This window comes from Ctenopharyngodon idella, chromosome 17, assembly GCF_019924925.1.
Source record: "Ctenopharyngodon idella isolate HZGC_01 chromosome 17, HZGC01, whole genome shotgun sequence".
In the NCBI taxonomy this organism is placed as follows: domain Eukaryota; kingdom Metazoa; phylum Chordata; class Actinopteri; order Cypriniformes; family Xenocyprididae; genus Ctenopharyngodon; species Ctenopharyngodon idella.
Genome location: NC_067236.1, coordinates 12,705,406 through 12,726,326, shown reverse-complemented (window position 1 = coordinate 12,726,326; position 20,921 = coordinate 12,705,406). Strand labels below are relative to the sequence as shown.

Sequence of the window (20,921 nt, the reverse complement as noted above, 5' to 3'; positions counted from 1 at the left end):
CAGTGGAGACCCTTCACTACCTGGCCTTCTGTCTTTGAAGTATGATCTCTCTTTGAATGTTTCTGAAAGCATAGAAGTCTATTTTTACACACTGCATACGCTTCGGTATTGATTGGGGTCTTTGCACTGACAAAATGAAGAGCTTCATTACTCTTGTGCGGTTAAATGCTGAAATACATGAATTGCTCTGGTATCAACCTAAACTTTTTGAGTCTATGTGTACTTCAGGCTATATTCAGTTATTTAGGATGTTCAGAAAAGCAAACCGTATTGGGTACCTTGCACACCATGGCAGTCTTGGCCCCCATTCGTGCAGCTTGGACACACTGATTGGCCCCTTTACCACCAAAACCGATAAAGAACTTGTGTCCGTGTATCGTCTCTCCAGCCTTGGGAAGTCGAGGTGCCTGACTAACAGAAATACATATGGAACCCACATTTAATTGTACATAAAGGTAGTTGACACCATATTGAAATTCATTATTTACTTACACATGTCATTCTTAACCTATATGCAGTTTTTTTTTTTTTTTGTTGTGAGTGTAACACAAAAGAACATAATTTGAAAAATGGCTCAATGTTTTTGTCCATATAATGAAAGCCAATGGGGTCCAATTATGACATTATATGGACAAACACTGAAAATCAACCCTATCCACCAAAAAGTAGAAGTACTGTATATTCAAGTAAAATTGATGAATTGATGAAATTCAGAGAAATTCAAAGTAGATTTCCCCTAATTTTTAATACACAAAGTTTGTAAATCAACCTGTTCATTTGTCTTAATTTTAAAGCAATTGTTGAATTAATGCATTGTGAGTGTTCAATCGTAGCACTTTGTTTTCAAAGGGATTACAGATGGTCCATTCAGTCAGTTCTAAAAAGTCCATATTGTTTGAATGAAAGGGACTTTTACTGGAAACATGCTATGTTTGTGAGCTGTAAATGAAAATAATATGACATGACATCCTGAACCCTTCTAAATCTAAGGCAGGTGCCCTGAACTCCCTAAAAAGCTAATTGCTGTGCTGCTTAGTGCGTGACATTTCAGAGCAGGGTCCATCAGCCTTTCACCCGAGCAGAACTAGCAGCTATTACTCATTCTATTGAACAACAGAAAAAAAAAAACAATCCCAGACATCTAGTTACGGTCTGGCCCCAGTCCAAGTCTCCGGGAGCCCATGTTTATGTGATGGCAGAATGAGCCGATAAAGTTGTTTTTCACATGTGTGTTGTTTGTGTGGTGTGGTTAAGAGAGGGAATATTACAGGAAGTCAATGCAGATGAAAGATACTGCCGAGATTTCGGTAAAGTGAGCGGTAAGTGAAGATATTTCAGCTTGTTGTTTATGATGTTTTTGATGAACTGTGGTAAATGATGTTGATAAAGAAAAAACCTGAACAACTTAAAATAAAGAACTAATGGGGGGAAATTATATACTTAAAGCAACCATAAGGCATATTTTCCCCACATTTTCAAAAAAAAAAAAAAAAAAAAATCTTAACTGAATTTTGCATGAGTACTCTGTTTAACTGAGTAATGGATTAATATATTATAAATGATAAATAATGAAAGAATGTATAATAAATAAATGAATTGTTGCTTGTCAAAAAAAACTTTGGAAATGAGGAAGACAATGAAGAAGGTTAAGTAAAACACTACTATTGCAGTCTAATTTAGTAATAACTTCACATCTGTTATACTTTTACCACAAACAATGCTCTTGGTTTATCAAAGAAAAAGAAAATTGTAATTATGACCGCACAACTGCACTGAACTTTCTATTTGCACAGATTGAACTGGACAGCCAATAGGAATGTGCAAAGTCCATATAAGGCGAGTCATTTCAGTCGGCGGCCATTTTTGAAATGCCTCTCAGGCAGCTATTTCAGTCATGCAAGTACAGATCCTATATCTCTTTGAATGGGGAAACATTAAATTCAAGTTGTTCACCAAGTTTACGATTAAATTTCATATTTGAAACAATGAAATCTGACAACTGTCTCATAAATCTTGTTTCTAAACACTCAAATCATGACAAAAAAAAAAAAAAAAAGCAATTTGATCATTTATTTAGAAGGCAGGATTTTTATGCCATATTGCACGTTGCACTAAAAGTCTTTAGTGTGGATGCTCTATTTCACAACTTGTCCACCTAACCAGCACTCTAAGGTTGTCTGATTGAGTCATCGTCTGCGTCGAAGGTTATAGACAGTCTGGCCTCACCTTAACACCTCGCTTATAGTTCCTCTATTGTTTTATGAGCAATACTCATTTTCCCACAAACGCAGTTCTGATACAAATGCTGTGACTTTCCTGTGCCAAGAGGAAACACAACAGGTGTTTTGTGACGTAGGCTGTGGTTCAAGCAGATGTTTACTATTTTATAAAGGCAGGACCTAAAACAGCCTGCATGAGTAATAGTATGTGCTGTACATTGTGGTCCATGGGGCAATAAAGGAGCAAGTATTTGTTTATAACAAAAAAATTAATAATAATTCACGTTTTTTGTGGTATGACAGTCCCATGTTTTTTGACATGGTAATATCATAGTATTGTTAAAGTACTTTGGAATATCATGTAAATACCATGTTATATAATTATGGTGATTGACTATAATAAACATACTTTAAGGCAAGACATTACAAGCAAAACCATTGTTTTTTCAAGCACTGGTCAATTTTAAATTCTGGGCTATTTTGCTTTCATAACTTGTCTTCTTTCAGACTACTGGAAAGACGACATCCAAAATGCACGTTTAAGTGTTTATTAAGATATCTTTAAATGCTGTTTTCTCAAAATGAACATTTTCTCATAGCCCGAGCCAAAAATTTCCACGTTAGTAGCACTTACATGCAGCAAACTTTCAAACTTTAAAGTTTTATTATATATATATATATATATATATATATATATATATATATATATATATACACAGTATCTCACAGAAGTGAGTACACCCCTCACGTTTTTGTAAATATTTTATTATATCTTTTTATGTGACAACACTGAAGAAATGACACTTTGCTACAATGTAAAGTAGTGAGTGTACAGCTTGTATAACAGTGTAAATTTGCTGTCCCCTCAAAATAACTCAACATACAGCCATTAATGTCTAAACCGCTGGCCACAAAAGTGAGTACACCCCTAAGTGAAAATGTCCAAATTGGGCCCAAAGTGTCAATATTTTGTGTGGCCACCATTATTTTCCAGCACTGCCTTAACCCTCTTGGGCATGGAGTTCACCAGAGCTTCACAGGTTGCCACTGGAGTCCTCTTCCACTCCTCCATGACGACATCACGGAGCTGGTGGATGTTAGAGACCTTGCGCTCCTCCACCTTCCGTTTGAGGATGCCCCACAGATGCTAGTCCATCACCTTTAACCTCAGCTTCTTTAGCGAGGCAGTGGTCGTCTTGGAGGTGTGTGTGTTTGGGGTCATTATCATGTTGGAATACTGCCCTGCGGCAGTCTCCAAAGGGAGGGGATCATGCTCTGCTTCAGTATGTCACAGTACATGTTGGCATTCATAGTTCCCTCAATGAACTGTAGCTTCCCAGTGCTTGACTGTAGGCAAGACACACTTGTCTTTGTACTCCTCACCTGGTTGCCGCCACACATGCTTGACACCATCTGAACCAAATAAGTTTATCTTGGTCTCATCAGACCACAGGACATGGTTCCAGTAATCCATGTCCTTAGTCTGCTTGTCTTCAGCAAATTGTTTGCGGGCTTTCTTGTGCATCATCTTTAGAAGAGGCTTCCTTCTGGGATGACAGCCATGCAGACCAATTTGATGCAGTGTGGTCTGAGCACTGACAGGCTGACCCCCCACCCCTTCAACCTCTGCAGCTATGCTGGCAGCACTTATACGTCTATTTCCCAAACACAACCTCTGGATACGATGCTGAGCACGTGCACTCAACTTCTTTGGTTGACCATGACGAGGCCAGTTCTGAGTGGAACCTGTCCTGTTAAACTGCTGTATGGTCTTGGCCACCATGCTGCAGCTCAGTTTCAGGGCCTTGGCAATCTTCTTATAGCCTATACCATCTTTATGTAGAGCAACAATTCTTTTTTTCAGATCCCCAGATAGTTCTTTGCCATGAGGTGCCATGTTGAACTTCCAGTGACCAGTATGAGAGAGTGAGAGCGATAACACCAAATTTAACACACCTGCTCCCCATTTACACCTGAGACCTTGTAACACTAACAAGTCACATGACACCGAGGAGAGAAAATGGCTAATTGGGCCCAATTTGGACATTTTCACTTAGGGGTGTACTCACTTTTGTGGCCAGCGGTTTAGACATTAATGGTTGTGTGTTTAGTTATTTTGAGGGGACAGCAAATTTACACTGTTATACAAGCTGTACACTCACTACTTTACATTGTAGCAAAGTGTCATTTCTTCAGTGTTGTCACATGAAAAGATATAATAAAATATTTACAAAACTGTGAGGGGTGTACTCACTTCTGTGAGATACTGTTATATATGTAAAGAAATCCAGAATCTGCTCTGTAAATACCTTTAACTCTAATATGTCAACAAAATGAAATTAATTTTGAACCTAGCTTTAACCAGATTGCTGGAGGTTTATGCAAATTAGTGTATATTTAATTAGTAAACACACATTAAACACAACATTCAAAAAATTTGTATTACAAAACAATTATCTTCATGTACTGTTAAAGGTACATGAACCCTAGTTAAAGGGTTAGTTCACATAAAAATGTCTTTCTGTCCCTCCATAGACAGCTACGCAACTGACACTTTGATGCTTCAAAAAGTTCATAAATAGATTGTAAAACTAATCCATAAGAATTGAGCGGTTTAGTCACTTTGATCGCTTTATATGATGAATAGATTTAATTTAGGTTTTTATTCACATATAAACATTGATCAGTAAATATAAACAGAAGCTCAACCTCACCTGAATGACGCACGTGAACAAACCTCTTGCGGAAGCTCAAATGTGCTGCGTACGCGTAACACACGCACATCAAGTAAACATGATTGAGCATCTGTTTATCACAACTGATGTATGAGCTGATGAATGACATTACATGAGGGTGAATAATAAAAGACAGAATTTTCGTTTTTGGGTGAACTATCCCTTTAAAATATTTACCCTATTCACCTGTAGTGTGTTGCCTTAAATAAATATACTTTATACTTCCAAAAAGATATAAATATGTAGCCTAAGTGAAGGATAAACAAAAATACTAAACTCAAATACAGCACTATTTATTTATTTTTTTTTTTGGTGAATATTATTCTTTGAGTGCTATGATATTTATCAAAGTAACATGGTATTATCTATATTACAAAAACGGCCCAGTTTGAACCAAAGATAAAGTGCCTGAAGTTAATTGTTATGTGAATATTTGAGAGCCCACCCAAGAGTATGCAGAACTTATGTGTGCCACATGCACACTCTTGACTAACATCATATAGCAAGTGAAAGATACTGACGGCTCCAGTGAAAGCAAACCAATCGGTTCAAATTGTAATCAGCAGGTGGCACTGTCTGGCTTCATCACAAACACAAATGTTCCACACGAGACACGTTTCAAAGTGTCTGATTCCATTTGACTGTCACAAACACAAGCCACATAGAAAACTGGATTTTACACTTCAAAGTCATGCATAGCACTTTGATGGGTGAAATGTGTCAGCCACTCTCCAAAAAACAAACACATACTTCCCATCAGAACTATTGCTTAATTGATGCAATCTCTTCTGTTCAAAGGCCAACATTGATGACTGGATTTTTAAATGGTAACATATATGAGCAATTGGAACTTTTGTCTTCAATAAGGTGTTTGTTTTGATCACTTTGGGTATGACAAAGAAAGAAATGAATATTATTTAGTTATGTGTGGAAAGAAAATTTTACCTCTGGATAACCTAGCTCTTTGAGAAACATTTTCTCTTCTGAACAAACACCTAACCTGAATTATTAAAATTTGGCATACCTTGTCCTACCCCAATTGTGATACCTCAAATAATAAGGGTTGGCTATGTTTTTTTTTATAAACAATTGGACCTTTGTTTAAAAGAAATACCCCATAAACATTAAAGGAGGGCCCCAAGAAATAGGGATTAGTATAACATAGAGACTTGGGGGATATTTATAATATATATACACTATACTGTTCAAATGTTTGGGGTCAGCAATCATTACTTTTATGCAAAAATGATACATTAAATTGATTAAAACATTAGTTACAAAAAAAATAAATAAATAAACTTTCAATTCATCAAATAATCCTGAAAACAAATGTAAGAAACACCAAATCAGCATATTAGAATGACTTCTGAAAGATCATGTGACACTGAAAACTGGAGTAATGATGCTTTGCCATCACAGGAATAAATTACACAGTAAAAATAAAAACTCAGGGTGTACACAAGGTGAAAGTTTACTACCAGTTTGCACAGCTGCAAGTTAAGGCCGTGTTCTAGTCAAAAAGTACACCTGAGCTGGAAATACTGCAGCCAGTATGACTAGGACACACTTGACGCTGAAAAAAAAATTTGCCGACGGCAAATGTGACCAGTGAGCAGTGAATCAGTTCCCTAGGGAAATATTAATAATAGACAGAGCTGGCAGAACAGAAGGCAGTTCCCCAAATCTGCCTTTGTTGGACCTTATTTGGTTCCTGCTGGAAGGACTAATTCCTTTATGAGTTATTTTAAAATCTTAAAGTCTGCCTTCTGCAAGTGGAATATGTTCCACAAGCATAGTGATTTGTCACATGAGCATGAAATCATCATTTAAAATGATATATGAGGTCTCAGCTTTAAGTAGATTTGTTTTGCTATACAATGCGCAAAGCGATTAATGTAAATTTCAAGTTAAGCATGAAATTGAACCTGAGGACAGTATTTTTATGATATATTTTTCATAACTCTTTCAGAGTCAGGAATTTATTTTTATTAAGGTGTTATTAAAGAGTGTCTGGGTCCCTATAACTTTTTAGAGGCACATGAACATGATTTTTGTTTTATGAAGGCATTTTTTTTTTCCTAATCATGCATTTAATTTATGTTAAACTATCGAATTTTTTTAAATAAATTATCTAAAATGTATCTGAAAATGGCTGTCAAATCGAATGTACAAAAAAATGTATTTGTAAATAATGCACAATATCATAATTGCTTTTCTAGAATACATACAGTAAGATTACATGGATCTCTATTGTTCATTGTCACTGTAGATTTTGCTGCAATCACTGCTTTTTTTCCCTTTTTTGTTCATCAGAACAGAGGAATGCATTACAAAGGCAGTTTTGCCCCCGCATTTTAAACACGTGGCACATATTTGCCCCAGGCCTGGTTCTCTATGACATGGAAATCCTTTGATGACTTACCTTACTAAGTCGGTCATACAAGAACCCACCACTACAACACTCACGTCTTCAGGCATGACCTAATAACATTAATAATAATGAAAAAAACAAAACAAAAAACAACATTTAGACTGAATATTAAAAAATTACAACATCAGACATTATTTAAATTAATTTCTAACAAAATGTTGAGATTAAATTTCGGAGAGCAACAATTAGATGGTTAAATATTTGTAGTTATGCTCCACATTGAACATGCCTACTCTAATGTGGATGATTATTTCAGGACTGGATCATGTGATTGACAACAACCATGGAAATCCTTCATTAATTCAATCCCTTGCGTGTAGGCAACGTATGTGAATAGTAGAGTGTTAATCTGCTCAAATCTCCCAGCAGGCCTCAGGGGACTGTAAAAGCCTGCCGCTGGCTAAGGAACAGCCTACATTTTCTCAAAATAACTGAAGTCCAGGCTGCATTTTCTGCATACTTAGATTCAAATCAGTCTTAATGGCTTGAAGTGTTTTGCTGACACTTTGATATATATGATCCTCACTGCACGATAAAACGAACAAAGACGGTTATGTGTGAAAGAAAGAATTTAGTCATTTAATATACGTATGGATGTAATATTTTATATGTGATGCAATATGTCAAATTCAGTCAGAATAATTTGACAATTATCTGACAAATTATAAGTTATTAGTCCTGTTCTTGCAGCCCCAAAATGTTTAGTGTTGGGAATAATAATATCCAGTTAGGTTAGTAAAATCTTGTTAGAGGAGTTAAGAAGTGTATTTTATTTACAATCAGAGACATTATGTGAAAAATGATTTTTACAAAACTGTGTTATCTAGGCTGGTTTAGCTGGTCAGTGGTTGTGATCAAAGTCTACTAATTTTTTTGCACCGTCCCTAATGTCTGTGAAAAAAATATTTCTGAAACTGTAAACAACACAGATTATTGAAGATTACTGATGTACGTTTTACAATAAAATATTTCAGTTTTCTACTTTTAAATTTCTCTATTAATTCAATGTGTTACTTGCCGTTTCTTTGTAATTGTTTGTGAAATGTATGTTTTTCAGTGTATGGGATATAGTTGATTAATCGTCTTATTCACAAGAATTCATGCAATTTCACATTAAATAATTTTAAGTGTATAATTAATTAGCATTTGAAAACATTTGGTACATTATAATATTTTACATTTTACCTACTTGTCCACTGAGTAAAGCGATTTCTAATTTGCCAAAGCAGCACTTTGTACGTGTTGTCTATTTGACAGCACAGAAACACATGTGACGAGACAGAAGACCATTTGAGCTGTCCGAGTATTCTCCTGTCTTTAAAAATAAAGATTTATGCTTTTAAAACGCGCCGAAACATTGTTATCATGTAGAAAATGTAGCTATGTCTAATAAATTATACTACGGAACACATGCACATATTATTCACGTAGTCATTCAGTAACGTCGTGGTAAAAGTATCAGGCATATTGATGAACATCCATAAACAAGTCTCAATAACAACAGCGGAAGTAAGGAATGAGTTCATACTCAAAATTTGTGCTACATTACATATAAAAGGTACTGAAAAGACGTTTGTTACTTACAGAAATTTACTTTATCGAAACGACTCCGTTGATAATGAAAGAAATATAACTAGGCTAAAAAGACTCATTCATAGTGCTGGATTAGCATGTTAGCATATATTTGCAGCTCCAAAACAAACGGAATAACAAACTATATCAATTCAAACTACACAACAAACACAAATTCTTCGATTCATTCATTCACAGGGTTAAGCTCGGCGGCGGTAGTTTTGTTGTTTCGTGTGTCAGTGCAGCTGCTTGACAGTACTAATAAACATCAGTGTTTATAATGTGTTCTAAGATAATAATGTGGTTTACACAGCTGAATATCACGCTGATGACGATGTCTTTTTATTTACGTTTTCTGTATACATGATTTATTTATTTTATACTGTGGAAATCCACTCATCAATTAGTGTCAACAAGGACAATACAGCCTATTCTGTTTTTATATCTGATAATCTCTTATTTAAGGTGATAGTGGGGGTACACTTCTCTAAGAATTTCCAAAAGAAGTTTAAGTATAAAAATACTGTTCAAAATGAAAAGAGCGGTTTTAGACAGTTTCTGGTTGCCTGATAGTGGAATCTGTTCATAGTTGTGGTTACCAGTGTTGAGGGAACCTGACTTCATATTTCCCCTACCAGTGACAGTGGGATTATTTGATGCTTGCAAACATGATTCAGAAATTTTAGTTCTGAGAAAATGTCTGCATGATTTCATAAGTCCAGCAGTAATTACAGTTATGATGGCAGTGTTTTCCACAGAATCTTGTGAGACTACGGGAGGTGGACCTTGGTTCCTACTGGATATGGATCCAGCGACTTCCCTCCCTGGAAGAAAATATACATTTTAAAGATATATGCATCAATGTGGAGCACTTTGAGAGTTAAAAAATAGCTCCAGCTCATTTTCAGAGTCGGAATGCAACGGAGAAGTCAGATTGCAAAGTCTTTTCATTGACTTATACCTGGACTTTAAAGTGGACTCAAACCTCTTTTTATTTGTAATAGAGTCTCAGTCTACATTGCATTCACACTGGTCTTTTTAGCCAATCAATTATAATAGTAATAATAATAATATCCATAAAGGCCTGTTCACACCAAGAATGATAACTATAAAGATAACTATAAATATTAGTGTTTATTCGAAATGCGCACTTCAGGTTTGTCGTCTGTTGCTTTAAATGCTCGAGCTCTTTAAAGCAGGATGGACTCTGATTGGCTGATTGGCTGTCAATGTTTTTATTATTCATCAGCTGGAAGAAATTGTTCTGAAGTGATCCCAGACCTGTATATATTTCTTTGTTCTGCTGTACCCAAAGGAAGATATTTGGAAGAATGTTTGTAACCAAGCAGATCTCACTTGCAAATATTCTTGCAAATATCTTCCTTTGTGTACAGCAGAACATGTGTATAGTAATGTATAGTAATATGATTTCGATTTATATTGACAGATGATTTTCCAAAGCAATGGCACAAAACACAATATTAGAGATCTTTTGTGTTATTATTAAAATAGAAGAAATTATTGTTATTTTATTATGAAACTGTGGTGGGACAGAATAGACCAGGGCTGGGCAACTCTGTCCCTCAAAATTCATCTCCAACCCTGATCAAACTCACCGGCCTGTAGCTTTCTAGTAATCCTGAACACCTTGATTAGCTTGTTCAGGGTTGGAGCTAAACTCTGCAGGACAGTGGATCTTGAGAGCCAGAGGTTCCCACCCCTGGTTTAGACTGGTGGTAATTACTTTTGGCAGGTAATTAATGGGAAACATTGACGATGAATGAACATCTAAATTTCTGTATTGTCATGGTGTCTCATCACATTGACAGAGCCTTGTTTGGAAGATGAACAGTCTCTCTCCAGAGGTGGCACTGAGCCGAATTTCTCCTGAGCTGCGGCCTTTACTCTGCACTGTGGTGCGCAATGGACGGGTCGGTTTAGACTCATCTAGCTGTCTCCGGATCACTGACCTCAAGAGTGGGTAAGTGTTCTGTGAACTACACAATAAGTGATAACTTTTGGAGAACAATACTTTTGTAAGTTCTCCAAATTATATGACTAATATCTTAAACTAAAATACCCTACTTTTGAATTAAAATCTTATCACAATTGCTTAATCAGAATTCCAGAAAGCTGAGGGGACTTTTCAGAATTGATCAATCAGGAGCTTACTGTAAAAAACTACTTCTTCAAATCTAAAAATAATAGCAAAACAACTACAGTTCAATATGTAAAAAGTGATTGGCTGTAATTTTTCATCCCTCGCTGAGCTTTACAGTTCAGGGCCTTTAAGATTATTGCAAAGGCTATTCATGGTCTTAATTATTCAATTATTATATGTATATTGATAGCTATTTATCATATTAACTACAGTGGCAAGAAAAAGTATGTGAACCACTTGCAGAATCTGTGAAAATGTTAATAATTTTAACAAAATAAGGGAGATAATACAAAATGCATGTTATGTTTTATTTAGTACTGTCCTGAGTAAGATATTTTACATAAAAGATGTTTACATATAATCCACAAGACAAAAAAAAATAGCTAAATTTATTAAAATAACCCCATTCATAAGTATGTGAACCATTGATTCTTAATACTGTGTGTGGTTACCTGGATGATCTACGACTGTTTTTTTGTTTTGTGATGGTTGTTCATGAGTCCCTTGTTTGTCCTGAGCAGTTAAACTGAGCTCTGTTCTTCAGAAAAAATCTCCAGGTCCTGCAAATTCTTCAGTTTTCCAGCATTTTTTGCATATTTGAACCCTTTACAACAGTGACTGAATGATTTTGAGATCCGTCTTTTCACACTGAGGTCAAATGAGGGACTCAAACACAACTATTAAAAAAGGTTCAAACATTCACTGATGCTCCAGAAAAAAAACATGATGCATTAAGAGCCGGGGGGTGAAAACATTTGGAATTTGAAGATCAAGGTAAATTGTATTTAATTTGTCTTCCGGGAAACATGCAAGTATTTTCTGTTGCTTCCGAAGGGCAGTACTAAATGAAAAAAAATGATATTCAAGCGAAATAAGAAAAATTTGGACCTCTTCATCCTGTTCAAAAGTTTTCACCCCCTGACTCTTAATGCATCGTGTTTCCTTCTGGAGCATCAGTGAATGTTTGAACCTTTTTTAATAGTGGTGTTTGAGTCCCTCAGTTGTCCTCCATGTGAAAAGATGGATCTCAAAATCATTCAGTCACTGTTGTAAAGGGTTCAAATATGCAAAAGATGGTGGAAAACTGAAGAATTTTTGGGACCTGGAGATTTTTTCTGAAGAACAGAGCTCAGTTTAACTGCTCAGAATAAACAAGGGACTCATGAACAACCATCACAAAACAAAAAAACAGTCTTAGATCATCCAGGTAACCACACACAGTATTAAGAATCAGTGGTTCACAAACTTTTGAACTGGGTCATTTTAATAAATTCAGCTATTTTTTTGTCTTATGGATTATATGTAAACATCTTTTATGTAAAATATCTTACTCAGGACAGTACTAAATAAAAAATAACATGCATTTTGTATTATCTCCCTTATTTTGCTAAAATTTTGCACATTTTCACAGATTCTGCAAGTGGTTCACATACTTTTTCTTGCCACTGTATATATCATAACTTGTTTTTATTAGTTCCTCAGTTTCATGTGTCATGAAGTGAGTTCGACTTAATGCAGTGCCGCACAGGCCAATCAGTGTCGGTGCCTGACGAACACAATGCATTCTGGTTAGAAAGTTTGTCAGACTTTGAACGGCACCGCTGCTGTGTCACGATCACGTGTGCTATCAAAGTAACATGAGATCCAGATGAGAACAGCCACCTGGGTCAGGCGCTGCAGTCCGAAATCGGCAGCACGAGATCCGATGATGATGCAGCTGTTTTACGATTGGCCGATTTTCACCAAATCAGCTTGAATGATTTCTGACAGATCATGGATGCTGAAAATTAAGCTTTGACATCACAGGAATAAATAACATTTTAAAATATATTCATGCAGAAGACAGTTATTTTAAATTGCAGTAATATTTCACAATATTAGTGTTTGTACTGTATTTATGATCAAATAAATGCAGCCTTGTTGAGCATAAGAGACTTTAAAAAAAATCCTACTTGTTCCAAACTTTTGTCCGGTAGTGTAAATGTACTTCATATGTTCTGATGAATAAAGATGGATATCTTCAGGAGGTTATATTGAACACTGTGTAGTGCCTCAAAATCATACCCGGTTATCAAAGTGTCATTGACAGTTTTTTTTTTCTCTTTTCCCTTTAGCTGCACATCACTAATGCCTGGTCCTTGCTGTGACAGATTTAAACTTCATATTCCATATGCTGGAGAGACTCTCAAATGTAAGTAGTAGTTCTCTTCTAGAGTATGAACAGATCAGAGATCATTTATGAAATTTGCTGATGTTTGATAATAGTGGTTTGCAATAGTGATATGTTGCAGCCTATAAAGTGTTTGCCTAACATCCCAAAATAGTGTTTATTTAATGTGTGGCCCTTAGTAATGTGTAAAGATGCATTATTGATTTATTGCATTTTCAAACTACAGTGATAAAACATGTTGTTGTTTTATACTTATTACCTACAGAAAACTGTAGAAAGGATAGGAATGTGAAATACAGTAGAGGGCAAAACATTGTGGTAGCTTTTGTTTGTCTTCTATTCTGTGTGTTTGTAATTTTTGACATGTTCTTATAAACTTCAGCTCTGGAATTTGTCATCAAAGTGCTATGAAGTGATTGATTAAAACCTTATTAAAGCTGAGGTGATATTTTTTGTTTAATGAACAGAGTGTATTTGAGTTCATGAGAATCATGGTAGTAATTTAATATCTTATTACTCATTCTTGCTAAGGCAAACATCACTATCGTTTATACTTAGTTCACCCAAAAAATGAAATTTCTGTCTTCATTATTTACTCACCCTTCTGTGGAACACAAAATGAGATATTTTGAAGAATGTTTCATTTTTTGTCAGTGGGTTCCGAAACTTTCAAGCCTTCAAAAGGACATAAAATTAATCCATACACACAGGGTTATTATTGTTAACAAAACTAAAACTAAAACCATAAAATTTTTCACTTTTTACCTTCAATAAAAAAAACATTAGCTGAAAAAAAAAAAAAAAAAAAAGACAAAAAAACAAAACTAAATAAACAAAAACTAAATAAACTAAAAACAAAGCTTATATATATGTATATATATATATATATATATATACACACACAAAAATAACATATAAAAAGTAAATAAAATCACAAAAAACAACTAAATTAAATATAAAAAATAAAATGTAAAAAATTATAATTTAAAAAATCTAATTCAAAATATTAACAAAAACTATATGAACAAAATTAAAATAACATTGCTTACTTCCCGACTGGCCAAGTTCCCCAGGTAAGTTGTCGAATATGTTTGTTGTATGCTTTAGTGATCCTGAGCAGAGGGGCCCCATTCTAATATTGGTATAAAAATATAATAGAGACTTGACGATAGAACTGCATGATTAATCGTTAAAAGATCACGCGATCTTATTCCTAAATTACAGTGATTTGGCCATGTCTATTAAACCTTTGACAAGTACAATCACAATGATTTTGATCTGTGTTGGCGCTGCCGCTGACCCAGAAAGAGCAGTTGTATAGGAATGAAACTGCTTCACAAACAGTCTTTTCAACCACACAGGATCATTATTTCTGTCTTACAATAATTCAAATTATTACAGAAGTGCTGGGATAAAAGTTTATAGTTCAGATATAAACACTGATGTCTACGATAGCGATAATCAAAATAGAGGAAATCATCTTTTGAAAGTAACTTGATGCTTCAAATAAAGATTGTGTCAGTTAATAAAGATTGTATCAAGTGAAGTCTTTATGAGTGAGTCATTGAATCATTCATTCAACCTGATTAAAAAAAATAATTTCAAATAAATTAAATATTTTTTAAATGGACTGCAGCAATTAACTTTTTTTAGGACCTCTAGTAAATTACGTGTTATTTTGTTTAGTTGTCTATTCAGAATCGTGATCTCTATTTTAAACAAAAAATAAATAAAATAAATAAAAAAACTTGATTCTCAGTTTATCCAGAATCACAGCTCAACATTTCAACTGTTGAGCTCAGGCCTAAAAATTCTTACCTTCTGTTTATTAGCTTTATTTTGTAATTGATTGTATTACATGTTTCATACAAAAACCCGGAAGCAAGTTGGGGTCTTGATTTCCCCATAAACTAGCAAAAGTACATTCTTTGAAGGGTCGTGTAATGCAGCCCGTTACACGGTGAACATTTTGCAAATGTTAGGCCAATAAAATATTTTACACAGATTCTTCAAGACTTTGTAATGGCGGTGCACTGAGCACAATTCTTTTGATTTGGAAACAAGCTTCTGAGAAGAGCTTTTAGAGGTTTTGTCTGAAATGCTTTCAAGGACCACAGCTCAGTGATGTTTAATGAGGTTGGATAGTAATTATATCTTGGCAATGATCTTAATTGGGAGTTCCTGTTATAACTCTGAGTCATGAGACACTCAAACACTCAAGCAGTTTTTCATGGAGGCCACATATGAACAAATTTCTCGGAGCTGGAGTTGATTATGTAGTGTGGCAGTGAGCAATTGAGGTTACTCAGTGAAGCTCTCTTCCTTTTGGAGGTTTATGGCTTGTTGTAATGTGTGTCTGATCAGACAAATTATAAGAAAAACTATGGGTTTGTTAATGAAGAAGTTTGGTTGTTGGTCATTTTGGGGGCATTGGTACATGCGTGAGGCAGTGCTTTTAGTTGTGCACTATCAGAGTGTAATGTAACATTTTTGCATTAGTGGCCTTTACTGACAGTCAGTGCTTAAGTGCAAATTAAAATGGAAAATTGCATTTCAAATCAAAACACTGTAACCACAATAAATCATAGTAATCAGTATTTGAATTACATCCATATATTCTTACGTTAAGTAATAACATGCTCCACCGTTCAAGAAGTAGTCCATTAAACATTTTATTAATTACCCCCCAATTTATTTTCTGTTTAGATAGAAATAGGTCTAATTGATTTTCTTGGAAAACTGATGCGTCCACATATCCATTATTCATAATATCTATTATTTTAGAAACACATTAGACTTTTTTGCCTCTAAATAATCAAGAAAAATAGCAGAGTTAAGTGTTGTAAACCCTTCCTGGGTTTGATTTTGCAGCTGACAGTGGGTGACAGCTGATAAGACCTTTTCAAAACTCTCGCCTTTGTTTTGCCAGTGATTTGCCTAAGAATTCCAGATGTATGCAAATCATCAGAGAATCTTCCATGAACCATGAACATATTGTATGCTTTTTGATGCATCTGTTTTCTAAATGTCGCAGTCCACCTGCTGTGGTGTCGTGCTTTATGTCTCAACGTCAGTGGAATTAATTTTCTCCGGTAATTGATTTAGAGCTCAGGAAAGACAGTAAAAAATAACAAATAATTATCTTAACATTATGAATAGTGTAAGAATATCTGATCCTGATCCTAATCCTTACAGGTACTGTAACCTTCGTTCATCTTCAGAACACAAATTAAGAAATCCGAGAGGTATCTGACTCCTCCATAGACAGCAATTTAACCACCACTTTCAAGGTCCAGAAAGGTAATAAAGAAATCGTTAAAATAGTCCACGTGACTGCAGTGGTTCAACCTTAATGTTATGAAGTGAGGAGAATACTTTTTGTGCACAAAAACAAAACTAAAATCACGACTTTATTCAACTATTTCGTCTCTCCCCTGTCAGTCTCATACACAGTTTCCGTTGTATAGACAGTGCAGGCTTCCGTGTTATACATCAGAACGCCGGCTCAGTATTGGCCGACGCTGTTCATGTGAGCAACACGACGCATGCGTGTGATACTGACGCAGGAGCCGGCATTCTGACGTAGAACCTGGAAGCGCTGAACATAAACAGCGTACACTCTTAAGAAAAATGGTTGAAAACAGTACTAAATTGTGGTTCTTCAGCTTGTAACAATAGCAGAACCCTTTTTATAAGGTTCCATAAAGAACCATGCTTTAAAAGTGCTATATAGGACCATTATGGTGGTATAAATAACATTTTTAATAATAGTTTATTTTCATCAATATTAGTATATTAGTATTTTCATATTAATAATTTTTATATATTATTAATATTGGGTTTTTTTTTTAGTCCTCTATTTTCCTGGTCATATAATATATAATGCCTCTAAAACATGCATGTTTAGTCAATTAGGTATTTTCATTTTTTTATTGACAATTATAGCAAAAATGCTACAGAAATGCTCTAACAACAGTTATTAGCTGAATACATTAATAAATAACAATTGACATTAAACATGATATAGATGTAATGAAGACCAAGTTCCAGTGAAATGTCTTTGTCCATCATTATGTGTATTTTGATTGGCAGTTTTTAAGATTCGAATTTAAAGACATTTTAAGGAAGAATCAAATCATTTACCTGTTAACACCGTGTCCTAACCAGACGCGATGCGATAAGATTCCAGCGATAAACAGTTTGACTGTCCACACTAGACGCGACGCAACAATGAGAAGCGATAAAATCAATCAAAAACCACAGCCAATCAGAAGAGAGTGTGGGCGGGCTCTCTCAGCAAGAGCACAGCAGACACAATGAAATGGGCAGGTACATAGTAAAATTCATAAATATTACACAATTTAAACATTGTTTAAAGTACATACGGAGTGACTGAATCAATCTTTGTTATAGAATACACTTGTTTGTTCGCATAGAGTTGACAGTTTGAACATTCTTGTGCCCATTTATTTATTTTCAAGATCTGAGGTGAATTAGCCAGTGTTGTTTTCATTACAACTAAAAAGCTGGGAACACAGAATGATATTCAAACTCACGTTAGTGGCTTTTAACATTAAATAAAGCACATAAACAGTACCTGATATTATCATTGGCATACTTTGTGTTGCTGTTCCAGCCGCGACGTCGCGGAGAAATAGAAACCGTTTCTAAAATGGAATATTCGCGCGTTGCCGACGCGGCTGGTTAGGACAAAAACTCAGATTAACATGGAAAAGATACCTTTTATCGCTTGTTGCGGCGTCGCGTCGCGCCTGGTTAGGACACGGTGTAAGAGTGTGTTGACAGTCTGTGTAATTGAATGGCTGACCTCCAGAAAATCAGTAACGAGGTAACTTTGACAGTTACAGATTTGAAAAACAAAAAGGCGGGAATAAAGAACCCTAACTCTAACACAAAGAACCATTTCAGCATATAAAGGGTTCTTCGGGATGATATGGTTCTGAACCTTTAAAGAACCATCGGTAACACTTTACAATAAGGTTCATTAGTTAACATAAGTTAACTACAATAGTTAACATGAACTAATAATGAACTGCACTTATACAGCATTTATTAATCTTTGTTAATGTTAATTTCAACATTTACTAACACATTATTAAAATCTTGTTTACATTAGTTAATGCACTGTGAACTAACATGAACAAACAATGAACAACTGTATTTTCATTAACTAACGTTAACGAAGATTAGTAAATACAGTAACAAATGTATTGCTCATGGGTACTTAATTTTAGTTAATGCGTTAACTAATGTTTAACTAATGAACCTTATTGTAAAGTGTTACCGAACCATCTTTTTTTAGAGTGTAGGAGAATGACACAGAAGAGAAGATATTGTTGAATAAAGTCATTTATTTTTGTTTTGTTTTTGCGCACAAAAAGTATTCTCGTCGCTTCATAAAATTAAGGTTGAACCACTACAGTCACGTCGATGGTTTCAACGATGTCTTTAGTATATATGGAGAGAGAGAGAGAGAGCGAGAGAGAGAGAGAGAGAGAGAGAATAGATAAAATAGAAATAGAATAGAAAGTGTTATCATTAATGGGTCAAGTGTAGATGAAAAAGATGTGTCTTTAGCCTTCTTTAGCTTCTTTGCTCTTGGTTAGATTTTGAATTGTAGACATTCTATTAAGTGAACCAGCTGGTTTAATGTATGTTAATGGGTGATTTAAATCATAACAATCAATAATAAAATAAAATAAAAACTCTGACTATTTCCAAATAAGAACATGGTAGTGAAAAGACTTGTTTTGTCTAAACCACTTTGTCTGCTGGCCTGCATTGCATGGCAAAGTGCAGAGAGTTGCACAGGTTGTGCAGCCTGCATTTCTTAGCTGTTGTCTGCTCTCTGTTTTTTTCTTCTGTTGCCGTACTTCCAGGAAGAATGCTGATTGTTTACTTGTGATACTATTGCTCTGGCAGGAGTGCTGACTGTCTGTTGTTTGCATGCAAAGAGAGCGCTCCAGTCACTAAACAACGTCCTCAGCTTTCTGCTCCTCACAAGAGTTTGCCACAGCTGGTATGATGTTTCTCGAGTAGTACCCACCTCAACTGCCCTCAGGGTGTAAATTTGGAAAGTGCTGCATATTTGCCCAACATATCTACTGCTATCTCTTTTCAGATATTTGGCAACAGCTTTTCCAAGATGCCATTAGATGTGACAGATGTATGACAAACATCATCCAGGCTCTTTTCCCCTATGCTCCATCTGTGGAAAATTACTGCCTTGTGTTTGTTTTGCTCTGTTTTTTAGCCATGGAAAAGACAGAGGAGCAAAAGAAAGAAGGAAAGAAAAAGAGAAACAAAATGGCTACAGTATATAAATAGAAATGTGTATTATTTGAACATAGTCTAAAATCATCAGTGTTATGTCGTTATTGATAGGAACTGAGCTACAAAAAAACAATGCTCGAAACAAAGTCACTTTATTTATTTTTTCAGTACATTGAAAGTGAATGGCAATCAATTGTTAAGCTCTGAAAAGCCAAAAAAGTGCCAGAATTAGAAAAGACTTATAACTAAATGAGAGTGTGTGACAGAATTTTGGAAAAAGTTATAAAATGATATTTTAACATGTTCAGTCCTACAATGCTGCAAAGCTTTGTCACTTTGGTGGTAATTTTTGAGATATAAGTGATGCTGGTTACACGTTACACTAATTATACGGTTAAGTACTGAGTTATATTACTTAACAACATGTACTAACTTTAGGGTTAGGGTAAATTCTTATCCTAAATAAGGGTTTGGTCTAGGGTTAGCTGCATGTAATTATGCATAATTTACTGTTATTACTATAAGTACATGTAACGTGTATCAAGGACACTGTACCATGGTGCTTAATAATGATAAAGAAATAAATAGCCTATGTACTTTGACATGTTCTGGAGAGGTACTTTTTTTGTACCCATCTTTGTTCCCTGAAAGGTATTGCATTCTATTATGCAAAAAAGCTTGTTCATGTGCTTTGTTTGGGATTAATGGAAAGGGACTAATTTTTCTTCGAAGTATAGAATTTGTACCTCATGTACTTTCTTTTGAGAGTGTTGTTCCTCAGCTGTTCTTTTAGTTAACAATAGCTGTTTCCATCTAAAGTTGTGAATTTAACTTGTGTGCAAAATTGGAATATCGCGTAAAACATTTGTGAATAAAGCAGTGTTTCTATCCCATGTGTTCAAGAGAACAAAATCATCACATCCTAGGAAATTAGCGTTAAATATCGGTGATAAAAATGTAAGTTGCTGCAATTGGCTCTTTTTTACTCCATCATAAATTCCTTGCGTCTCAGAACACGCAGACTAAACACGAAAACATCATGTTATCTTGCGTTCGGATGCTGGTTTTTGAAAATGCAATCGTGTGAGACTCTTCTAGGAGGTCATTATACTAAATCATTCTGACGACAGACTTTGGCTCAGGCATTTCATAATGATCACACCAGCATTTGAGATGCTGTGCAATGCGATTGGTCCGCTGGTTAGTCCAGTTATCCAATCACATCCACTGTTGAGGCAAACTCTAAAAAATGTATCCACCTCAATTGAGCGCATATATTTTTTATGCGCATTTTTAGAATTTATGCGCACCATGGCATTTCCATTCATAATTTTTTTTT

At 35.1% G+C, this 20,921-nt stretch overlaps 2 protein-coding genes across 7 annotated transcripts in view; one reads left to right on the top strand and one right to left on the bottom strand.

The window, feature by feature from the left end:
* Nucleotides 1-8,671, bottom strand: part of rbks (ribokinase) — a 30,635-nt gene extending 21,964 nt beyond the window's left edge. Inside the window, exons 1-3 of one of the 2 annotated variants that reach the window (XM_051869329.1) lie at nucleotides 8,575-8,671; nucleotides 7,377-7,435; nucleotides 279-411 (exon numbers count right to left, since the gene is read on the bottom strand). In XM_051869329.1, the coding sequence (XP_051725289.1) occupies nucleotides 279-411; nucleotides 7,377-7,432 (189 nt within the window). In that variant the 5' untranslated portion in view covers nucleotides 7,433-7,435; nucleotides 8,575-8,671. Of the gene's footprint in view, nucleotides 1-278; nucleotides 412-7,376; nucleotides 7,436-8,570 lie in introns of both variants that reach the window. The other variant, XM_051869330.1, reaches the window with a different exon arrangement.
* babam2 (BRISC and BRCA1 A complex member 2) overlaps nucleotides 1-20,921 on the top strand; it is a 112,035-nt gene that overhangs the window by 7,730 nt on the left and 83,384 nt on the right. For 3 of the 5 annotated variants that reach the window (XM_051869318.1, XM_051869320.1, XM_051869319.1), the window contains 2 exons: nucleotides 10,787-10,938; nucleotides 13,233-13,309. In XM_051869318.1, coding sequence (XP_051725278.1) covers nucleotides 10,802-10,938; nucleotides 13,233-13,309 — 214 coding nt within the window. In that variant the 5' untranslated portion in view covers nucleotides 10,787-10,801. Of the gene's footprint in view, nucleotides 1-8,800; nucleotides 8,944-10,786; nucleotides 10,939-13,232; nucleotides 13,310-20,921 lie in introns of those variants that run through there. The other 2 variants (XM_051869317.1, XM_051869316.1) reach the window with 2 other exon arrangements.